The following is an 11544-nucleotide window of genomic DNA, read 5'->3' as shown; positions in this document are numbered from 1 at the left end:
TGATGCACTGCAACCATGCTGCCCCAGTTTATCATTTTATATGAAAAATAACGTGGAGGCACCACCCTGACATGCAAAGGATGACAACTCCTGCAGAGTAACAGCTGACACATTACATCACCACCTATATCTCCTCTGATACAAATGTGAAGAAATATTGCCACATCCTTAGGTTAATAAGATCACGATCACAAGTTTACCTGTGCTTTACTATAAACTTGTGTTTATAATACCAGGAGTTACACTTGGGCCTTACATGACGGTCACGTTTGTCCCAGTAGAGGCGTGGTCGGTGGAGGCCGGCTGTCATGGTCTGGTGGCGGCAGTCAGCTAGTCTCTCCCTCTCCTCTGGCTTCCACCTTGTTTATTCAGTTTGTACTCAGTTAATAAGTAGTTAAATATAATCAGTTGATTTCCCTTCTAGTTTTGGAAAACTTATTTTTATCTCCAACAAATGTGGTTTTCCTAATTTGTCAAACCTTTAGCCGAATTGTGACATTTGGGGGAGCCTGGAAGGTAAATAAATACTCCACCTTTCAGCTAAAACTATGAGCCAATGTTACAAATACTGTCCAACTGGTTGAGTTGACTCCTTATAAAACAGAAGTCCACTTTGTAATGTAATTGGTTAGGATGGTTTCAACATACTATACTATCTGTGTGCTGACACAAACCTTTACACAAACACAATAAATACACCTTTGCTTTAACCTTAATGAACTACAGCAAGAAGTTTCTTAATTACATATAATAATATATACAGCGAGCTCCAGGAGACACAAATCAATCTTTTTTTTTTTTTAAGATTGTTTTTCTGGCGTTTTTGCCTTTACTAGTCAGGACAGTGAGAGAGTGAGATAGGAAAGGGGAGACACCTTGCAGCAAACCGTCGTGAGCAGGAATCGAACTCACGAACACCACGCCAGGGAACTACAGGCCCTGTTTATGGGTCGCCCAGGTGAGCTATAAGGGCGCCCGCAAATCGGTCATATTTTCACGTAAACCTCAAAATAATCAAAAAAATGTAGAAAGATTTAAAACCACAACAAATTCTAACATGTAAAGTGAAGAAGAAATGTTTCCGATTCTGCTCTGTTCCTTGATGAGGAATAAAACAGAAGCAGATCAGCGGCAGTGACCACGTTGACCATCAGAATTCCTTGAACTGCATCCTTCCATTAAAGCAGTATTCAGATTTGATCGACTCATCAGAGGATTGTTCAACTAAGGCAACCTGCTGCCACCGTTCTCCTGTCAAAACAAAGCGGTGCACCAAGAACATTGCTGACGAATGAGCATTGTCATCATGGCCAAACTGAAGGTTTCTAAAGAAGTGCATGGAGCTTCACAACACATAGGGGCTACTGGACCAAAAGTAAATTATATACAAAGACATTAAGCTTTAGTTTTTAAGTGATAGAAAATCAGCTTGATCACAGACACAGAATTTGCAGTGATCAGATGCATACAAGCTGAGTCACATTTGTACTCTTGGTTGGCAGGACCTCTACTGCATCTATCTGGTAAAGGCAACAAAAAGGCCCCTGACTAATCTTTATGCATTTTCAACAACAGTCTTGTCAGAAAAAGGCTGTCAGTGATCCATCACAGCAGTGATCTTAGAGGTCTCTAAACCACGAAACAAGGCCAAACACTTAAGACAGAGCAGCATTTCTCAGTGGATGATGGGAAAAAAAAGTCTTATATACCCACTCAACCCTCTTGGAGCTCTTGAAGATTGAGAAAGACAAACATTCATGATGAGATTAGAAACACTTTGGAACACTGTCACCTAATCCTGGGATAATGTGGGTTATCCGACAGCCATCACCTTGAAAAACAAATCTGACTGACTGACAATTGACTAACTGAAGGATTATTATTATTATTGTTGTATAAAATATATGTTATATTGATTTTAAAAAAAAAAAGTGAGCTTTTACAATATTGAACTTCCCTTCTGGGATAAATAAAGTATTTTTCATTTCATTTCATCTGGTTGCAGCAGTCATTAACTTTTCACTCTGGTAACTTGTAATGAAACATGTTGTATTAAAATTCAACCAAAACAGAAGCTCCTTCACTGGTGGTGTGGACTTCTGGAGCCCAGTCTAGGGCTCCACTGATGTGCCACACTGTGTTGATCTTTTGTAAAAAAAAAAAAAATAAATAAAAAAAATCAGGCCTGATACCAATTATTAGACACAAAACACCGTGGAAATGCTTTTGAGGATTTATTTTCCATATCTTTATATAAAACAAAAGCTTGTCAACATCGATCATTCAGTGTTAATAAGCCACTAAGCCATTCTGTGAGTTGGACATTGAGTGTTAGCAGATAGAGAGAGCTGTCTCCATCAGAACCACAGTAACACATCTAAAATGAATTACATTAAAGTATGTAATTGGTTAAAAATGAATTGGGAAAAATGCTGAATATTGGCTGATCATCAGTCGGCTCCTGCTCCACTGTATATAAAGTACACATAACTATAGATACGTTCTCTATATTTATTATGTTGTTGAACGTTTGGGTACATGTTGGACTACAAAGCAATTATGAATAGCTAAAACTGAACAGACAAATAACGATTTGTTTTGAACACTGGGAGCAAGTAGGAGAACAGTATACAGTTTGCCCATCACAGTATAAATTATACCACAGAGATTATGTTGCATTCAATCATCTGATAGGACGTAATGTGAAATTAAGATAAATGATTTAATGCGATAATGACAAGCTGATGCCAGCATAAAGGCTGTTGTCTACTTGATTAATTCGAAACAACCAAATAGATCATTCATCATTATGCACATTAAAGCCAACGCTGGCTTTGAGAGCAGCATAGTTAAGAAGCAAACCAAATTTAAGAGCAAGCCTCATACAGATTTATTTACCGTAATGAAATCATACTCCTGGGTTCACATTCTACCTGTGGTGTTGTTGTAACGCAGACCAGCTTTATTTTTCCTGTGGAAGTGAGAGCCTAATCAATATCCAACTAATTCAAAGGTTTTGCAAGGAAAGAATGAAAGTCTTAGAGGATGTTTATGAAAGCAATCCCTGAAGAAAGCAATCAATGAAAATAAAGTAGGCTGCATTGAGCTCCACGTGGAGAAATGTGTCTAACGCTGCAGAGCCACACTGACAGTTTGCAGGGTTTCACTGTACACATGCAGACACGGCTTAGAGAATTAGAAAGCCCGGATTAATTCCTTGTCACAATCGAGATCAGCAGATGGAGAGAGCACGGGAATATATCCATGTAATGATCTGGACAAATGAGCGCTAAGTATCTGTGTCGCCTCTGTTCAGTCCGTCCCCAGAGGTGGCCACGATTTTAACATCATCTGAAGCCACCGTCGTGACACCATCACTGCTGTCTGCTGATTGGAGTCGCTTCTTATCAACACCCATGACCCAAGTAAACGATGCATTTAAGTGAATGTTTTACAGCAAATCAAACAGACAAGACAGCTCTGTTTAGTGGAATAAAACTGTTTATTTCAAAGTGGGCTCAACTTGACTACTTCTTGTTGATAAAATCTTAAATTTGGAACCTTCAGGATTAATTGCTAAACTAAATATTACATCGAGTGTTTACCTCAAAGCTGAAGTCAATAGTGTTTTCAGGGAGAGTCATAAAAGCAAGACTTGAGTCAGACCTGAATAGCTACCTTGCTGTTTACTAATCCCATTTTCATCTCATTGGATCACAGAATTGATCTTTTTCTTTATCAAGCTGAGCTTTCTTGCAGAAGTGGAGTCCTCCTTGCTGTCATGTCTGGCTGAGATGTTGGGATCAAAACTGTTCAGATTCATCAGGACGGTCTTATTGTGCCCTTTGACATATTTCACAGTGTGGAACTCCTCGTACTTTTTATGCTTTGCTCTGTGGTCACTGCCAATAGAAAGCAGTGTCTCCTGACTGTAAAACCACATCCAGGTCTCAGTGATTGATCTGAACAGCAGCTCACTAAGCTGTTTGGTTTAAACATTGACTATTACCTGACTGGAGCTGGTCTCAGTTTATAGTGCATCTCTCTCTGAGAGTTAGGCGAGAAAGGAACTCTGTGGATATTCAAGGATCCTTGCCTGCTTGGGGGGGTTCCTGGAGGAATCTTTAACAGCTCAGTTCAGACAAAAGGTTGTTAAGGGTTCCTGGGGGAGCCTTATTAAATGTAATAGCGTGCATTGCAATATTTCAACATATATATATAATATAATAAGCAGGGTTCAGTTTATGGTTAAGGAATAAGACAGCTGACAGTAATACAATAATTTATGTTAGGCCTGTATAAAACCAATTTAAAAGCCTTAATAGTCACATAATATACAGACTCTGTAGGTTTTTCTGCTGGAGAAGGGGTCTGGAAGACAGAGCAGGAACTCAATGTGGCTGCTTTTCATCACTAACGTTTAAAAAATCCTACTGAGGAATTATTTTAGGGTACAGTTTTTTTTTTTTTATACATTAAATTATGGAGCATCTTTAACCAATACTGGAGAGATCCATTGGCGTTTTAGAAGCTGGTTTTATATATTTGGAAAAATTAGGATCTTGTCAGATTTTTTGGAATTATGTGCAAATGACTCTAGAGACAAATGACAAGGTCCCTTTAGCCTAAAGAAAATAAAGTCTCACCATTTTTATCAGGAACTATATCGTCTATCATAATATGTTTTTCTTATGTTTGGGGTGAAAACACAGCAACAATGACAACAACACAAAACAATACATATATATTATAAATTAGAATTTGGCATGGGAGTGAATCATTTGGGGTTTGCAGTATATTTATTGATTTATGTATAGCATCATGTTTGGTGACTTTGTCTGCTTTCCTTCCGTGTGTGTTTTCGAGCTGTTTTTTCTCTGCCTCTGGTGTCTCAGACATGGCGTGGAGCCTCGCAAGCTTCTTAACTGCCTTTGTGTTTGACACCGAGCCAGCAGAAGCATATTTTTGAACCGACAAGTCTGCTTGTTCCGGACATTCCCATGGTTTGTGAATGCAGCATCGGGGGCATCACTGCCAGTAGAAGGAGCTCTTCGGTCTTACCTAATCCAAAAGCCAAACATACACAAACATGGCGATATCACAGGCAGGCAAGATGCTGTCCTCTCTTCGGTGTTCCTTATATTTATTAGTCCTCGGGCTTGCAGGGATAAACTCGTCGACCCTTCGTCTTCACCCGGAGCAGCGCTACATGCTGCCGCAAAACAGAGGCTTTTTCACAATAGAAGCAAATGAGGATTTACCAGACGGAGGTGGAGGAGGCGCCGCGGCTCCAGCGCTGCCTCTGGCCGCTCGTAGCGCAGCTCAAGGCGGGTCGGACTCCGGCGCCCATCCGCTGCATCGAAGCCGCCGGAGCGCTGGAGACTCGGCTCTGCCAAAGGTGTACGGCCAGGTAATGTCCCGGCGGTAGCGAGCGCTCTCATGTGAACGTTGTGCATCACCTCAGACTGACCTTAGCTGGCAAGGGTGTCTTGAAGAAATTACGCAAGCCCGCACCGTTGTCTCCTAAAGTCCCATCATTTCTTGCACCTTATGCTTCGCCCGGGCTGCGGTGGCTGCCGTGCGGGGCGGGCGGGCGGGCGGGCGGAGAGGGGGCGCGGGGTGTCCCGGTCAAAGCTCAGAGCAGCGTTGCCGGTGAACGGAGCAGGAAGCGTTTTGGTGACTCAGTCGGTTCACCAGGTGCTTCCATTGTAACGCTACCAGTGCAGCTAAACATCTAATTCACACAAACCTGCCTTCCTGCCCCCCCCCCCCTGCACTCAAGTCAACGGCGGTGGGGGGACCCTCAAGTAGACCAAAAAGTCATAATACATTTGCTCCGACGTTGACTGAATGTGCGCCGAAGTTACCAGAAAACCGCTAACATTCCGAAAACATCTTCAGTGTTGTGCTGCCAGGTGTGGATATGTGTAGGGGTGACAAAGAGCAGGAAAACCGAGGTTTCTGGAGAGAACATTTGCATGAGAACGTTTTGAGCAGAGGACGCGGAAGCTAATGCTAGGAGGGGAACTAATGGTTGTGTTGTTTTTACCTGTCGTCTCTAGAGGATGTGCTGCTGCTCAATTCATCCGCTCTGTGTGTGTGTTTAGAAGCCAGTGTCCCCAGGCAAGGACTGCATAGAGGCAAGAAAAAAAAAAGGGCCAACTTTATTCAGCAATATTAAAATAAACGCTTTCAAACTGTCCACACCTGAGAGACAATATCTATCTCGTTAGCAAGTTTAGCACGCAATGAAAAGAAAAAATACAGCCAAGTTCTGAAATATTTCTACACAATAATGTTCCACTTTACACTCACTTGAAATGAATATAAAGGCTTTAATCTTTTTCCAAGGGTTAAAAAAAAAAAAAAGGCATTAACTGTTTATAAAATGCACCCCTTAGTAATTGGCGGGCGTTGCTCACATTCCCAGGTGAATAATTTGTCTATAATTTACACATTCCTGCACAGCTGTCTCACTTAAATACCACTGTGGGCATTTTTTATGACTTTATAATAGCTTTAATTTGCCAAACTTGCTTTTTATTGGACTTGTAATGCTTCTTATTTGCCTTGTAACACTTACTGTTAAATTGACTTACAACACTTAAATTTTTTTTTCTCATTTTACTCGTCAGTGTTTAACCTTTCGGCCCACTTTGGAACAAAACTTGTTCTGATTCTGGTGGTTGCACAGTCCCTCCATTTACACAGGTTCCAAAGTTAAGTGCGCAAAGTGGCGTCGTTATAAACGTCAGGAGTCAATACTTGGATGCAAATCCGGTGTAGTCAATAAGTGCCTGAAGTCTGGACATGAACAAAGAATGGTTTCCCTCCCGTGAGATGCTTTACTAAGCCTTCACTGCTGCTGCCTTCAGGTGCTGCTTGTTGCGGGTCTGTCTGTGCACAGCTTTGTCTTCAGCAAGTGAAAGTCAGCTCAGGTGACAGACTTGGCCAGTTAGGAACATTTCTTTACGCTAAGTTCATGTTGTGTTTTGGCTCATTCTTCATCTGCGTTGTGAAGCTCTGTCCTGGTACTTTTCAGTCCGTATTCTGCTTCCATCAGCAGTTACATCATCAATGAACGCCGGTGACACAGTTGCAGCCGCTGGTGCCCGTGCCATCACGCTGCCTCCAGACGGTGGGTCTGCTGTGAACCCTTTTCTCGCCTTTCTCCGGACTCTTCTTTGCCATCACAAGTTCTTCTGGTTGTAAATGTTCAAAGACTCTTGTTTCACAGCTGGGCGGCTTTTCACACGTTTCCTACTAATGTCTAATTCGGTTGTGAGCGTTACCAGTGATTTGCAGCTTTGGCGAGATGCTGTAAAGGGGCTTTTCTTCACTCGAGAAAGAATTCTGTCCATTTGAGTCCTCTTCCAGTTCAGTTGGCGTTGCTGAGATCGCAAGTGCATTCCTTCTTTTAAAGAATGTACCAAATTGTTGATCTGGTCGCTCGTTGATTGGTCTGTGCTTGTTTTTCCTGCCTAATGAATGATGGCCTCCCTCCCTTACAGCGACACTTCTTTTGCGCTGCGCATCCAGAGTTCCCATGAGCTACCAAATTTAAATTCAACACGTTGAATCAGAGTCTTTGTGTCCTTCGTTTGTGATGAAATGACGAAGAAACAGGCCTCGCATGGTCACGAAACCGCAGATCGGTCAGTTGCCAACTTTGACACAGTGAAAATAGAGAGACGCTGTCAAAATGTCTTTTATTATTGTCGTATTTTCTGTTAAACTCCACACTTCAATCACATCTCCAGTGTAACATTTCATATCAGTTGTTTGTGGTGTGCAGAGTTAGAATTACGAAAATCTTGTGCAAATACTGATGAACCTGTATTCATTTTAACAGGGGTTTGGTGTAGCAGTCTGACTGCAGCCTAATGGTGCTCACTTCAGGCCACTAACCTCATTCTAGCTGAACATAGGAGCCGGTGTTTTCCTCATGATCTGTACCATTGTACAGATCAGGTAGCTGCTGCATTCGTTTGTCCAGACTTGGTGCTAAAAAGCTCTTATTTGAATAAATTAAACTGCAGCAGTTGGTTGACTATAACTACATTGTTTGTGTCATCCCCCTGTTCAGTGTGATGCAGTGTGGTACAGTCAGAGTCCAGCACCGGTGTGTAATTATTGGTGGCGGTGCAGCCTTTAGCGCTGGTGTAGCGTTGCCATTCATTACAAAGACATTTCATCTAGTGGTCTGACATCATGCGCTGAGCCGTTGCACTGTCCTCGCCTCCCGACATTATACAGCTTTTGAGCACAGCCAGACAACAGCGCGGAGAAGGAGCGTAATGAAGCATCTCCGAACAAACTGCAGCGATGAAACGCGACCGCCTGGGAAAATGTTTCACCTCCAAGTGGAAGCAGGAAGTGAAAGTTAGGGCTTTTCGTCATTGTGAAACTTACAGAGGAACCTGTTAGCTGGTTACAGCAGATGAGCTGGAAATCCATCCATCCATCATATATACACCGCTTAATCCTCACTAGGGTCGTGGGGGGCTGGAGTCTATCCCAGCTGACTCAGGGTGAAGGCAGGGGACACCCTGGACAGGTCACCAGTCTATCACAGGGCTACACTTAGAGACAGACAACCAAGCACACTCACATCGACTGAGCTGGAAATGTAAAAGGAAAATGGATTTGTTTTTGTAAGCTGGGAGCTTTTCTGTGGCTAGATGTGGAGCTAAAATAATTACTTGATTGGCAGACATCTTTTTGTAACACACTGATAACTAAAAGATATTTTTAGTAATTAAAAGAAAATATACACAAATCAAAAATTTGGTTTCAACTACTCAACAATGAAAGGCTGTCGTAGTATGATGTGTTGATAACTTTAAGATTTGGTGTAGAGATTTGACCAAACGAGCTATATGTATAAGAAATCAGGCTCATTCTGGTGTTTTTAGACAAGAAAAGAAGCTGTAGCAGCTTTGGGGTCACCCAAGGGTCCAATGAGCAACAAAAGGAAAAGACTGGGCCGATAGAGAATGCCTGATCAATCCTTAGAAGCAGCACAAAAACTTCATTTTAAAAGCATCAAAATAAAGCAACCGTTAAGTGACTCCTTGAGAATTTACTTGAGGTTATAGATTATTTAATGGATGCTGGTTGCTGAGAGAAAAGCAGAAACCGAAAGTGGCAGCTGGAGACCAAAATGAGCTTTGTGCAAAAGAAATAACAAAAATACTGGTCAGACAAGACACACGGGGAAAATAAAACGCCGAGTGTGTGTGTGTTGAAACACCCAGAAACAGCTCCGTAGAAGAGAAGTGAGGAGAGGGAAGTGTGTTTCTCCATCATCTGTCATCAACCTGCTGTCTCACGCTGACCGACGCTTCCTCGTCTGGTGACACCCGCAGTCCAAACAGCAGAAAAGGACAAACAGCCTCCAGAGAGTCGCATCAGGATCAGGTTTCGTCACTTGTGAGAGACAGCACCGGAGGAGGTTGTTATTAAATGCTTAGCTTGTCGAGTGTTTGTTCCTCTGCTCGGTGTCCCTGTCGGCTTGTAGTGGTGTGACTGGACTTGTTAAGAAGCTCGAGCGCGGCGTTGTAATTGGAGGTAATGGCTCGGTCGGAGCGGGGTACAGTTTACATACTTAATCACAAATCCGTTCCCCTAATGTGTCTTGACAGTGGCTCTGTACAGATTAAAATATCACAGGCTGGGATGACACAGTTGTTTAAAAAAAAAAAAGCAGGACAGAGCCGTGGAAGGTGAGCTCTGGGTGGCATTTTGTCATTTTTGTGTGGTCCGGGCAATTTCCCTGACAAATATCTGCTCTGTGGTTGGATGTGTGCAAAGTTCAAGTGTCACTTCAAGTCATATTTACGGCTTTAAAGCGCTCTTACAAAGGATGGGCTGTAAATGAACTGGTCTCAGCCGTCACCAAGGCAACCAGAGGACGCCTTGATTGGCTGTCTTGTCATCAGCGCCGGGTCTTTGTCAGTTCGGTGGTTTTTTTTTAAGGTTGCGAAAATTATTCCACTAGTTAGGCAATCCCCTAAAGCCTCACCGCCCCACAAAGCCACACCGAATCATGTCGAAAATGCAATGAAACAAAGATTTCCGCAATTAGACGTGTTTCTGCTTTCATGTAAAATGGAACATTTTGCAATAATTGATGTTTGTTGTACAGGGATGAAATTATTCAGAGCAAAACTAATAATTGTTAAGAGCACATTGGATTTTCTAAGCTGCAGACGGGCTAATTGTTAGATTATTTTTGCATTAATCAGTTGTTTAGTCTATTAAATGCCAGAAAATGGTGAAAAAATGGCTCCGCGTCGAAGTGTTTGTTTTGTCTGATCGACAGTCACAACTAATCATCACTTTGGAGAACCTTCAACCAGAAAAACTTGGTGAAATACCAAGAGCAAGCCAGAACTTCTTTAAATTGTGAGACTCGAAGTATTTAGATCGTTTCATCTTTTGCTCTCTTCACAATGTTGTAGAGTTAACTTTAAACTGATAAAACTGGCATTTTTTTTACCTGAACAGTCTTCTGCTCAGTCAGTGAAAACCTTTTGTATGTAAAGCAGCTTTGTATTCACACTCTTATTTCAGTACTTTGCAGAGGGGCCCCTTGGCAGCAAATTACAGCTTCTTGGATTAGTCTCTACAGGCTTTGCACACCTGGATTTAGGCAGTTTATCCCATTCTTCCTGTATGTGAACTGCCATCTTAAGGTCTCTCCACAGATGTTCTGTGAGGTTGCAGTCTGGGCTGTGACTAAGCCATATCTCGAAGCCACTCCAGCCTTGTCTTGAGTGTTTGCCTCGGGTTATTGTGGTGCTTAACCGTAGCCCCAGTCTCTGGAAGCTGTCTTCAAACATCTCTCTGTATGTTGCTGCATTCATCCTTTCCTCAGATCTGAAGAGCCTCCCTGTCCGTGGAGCTGGGAAGCACCTCCCTGACATGATGCTGCCACCTCCTTGCTTGACTGTAGGGATGGTAACAGCCAGGCGGTGAGCGGCGCCTGTCATTTCCCCAGATGCAGTACTTGGAGTTCTTCCCAAAGAATTCAGTTATTGTCCCTGCACACCGGAGAATCTTTTCCTCATGCTCTCAGAGTCCCTTAAACACAGTTTGGTGAACTCAGAGTGGGCTGCCATGCCTTTTACTCAGCGTGGATTCCATCTAGCTGCCTTACCATTAGGGCCTGATTGATGGAGTGCTGCCGATGCGTTCGTTCTTCCAGGAGGTTTTTCCATTTTTACAAAGGACTTCTGAAACTCTGCTAAAATGACCATTCAGGTCTTGGTTACACAGTGTTCCCAGGCTGAGTGGCTTTTATCGTGAAAAGGGCATTTATCTCCATCTCTGAATCAGTGGACTGGCACTTTAAAACACTGTCCTTTTTCGCAGCAGTCATTTTGATTTGTCACAGCAGGAAAAGGTGTTACTAATAAAATTAATGACGGCTGTCTTCTGTCAAACATCGATTTTCACCCTTTGACTGTTCCTACGCTGTCAAAATGTAAGCGTAAAAAATAATTAAATGAATATAAAATAGCTGACCAAGAGTTTTCTTTA

At 42.5% G+C, this 11544-nt stretch overlaps 1 protein-coding gene across 1 annotated transcript in view; it reads left to right on the top strand.

The window, feature by feature from the left end:
• The first annotated feature begins 3494 nt into the window (after positions 1 to 3494).
• The window catches only part of sorl1 (sortilin-related receptor, L(DLR class) A repeats containing), a 125646-nt gene continuing 117596 nt past the window's right edge, over positions 3495 to 11544 (top strand). Inside the window, exon 1 of the mRNA XM_008280571.1 lies at positions 3495 to 5410. Within this exon, the coding sequence (XP_008278793.1) occupies positions 5090 to 5410 (321 nt within the window). The 5' untranslated portion in view covers positions 3495 to 5089. The remainder of the gene's footprint in view (positions 5411 to 11544) is intronic.

The sequence above is a fragment of the Stegastes partitus genome, unplaced genomic scaffold (assembly GCF_000690725.1).
Source record: "Stegastes partitus isolate 25-593 unplaced genomic scaffold, Stegastes_partitus-1.0.2 Scaffold199, whole genome shotgun sequence".
NCBI lineage: Eukaryota > Metazoa > Chordata > Actinopteri > Pomacentridae > Stegastes > Stegastes partitus.
This window is presented reverse-complemented; position numbering and strand designations above follow the sequence as displayed.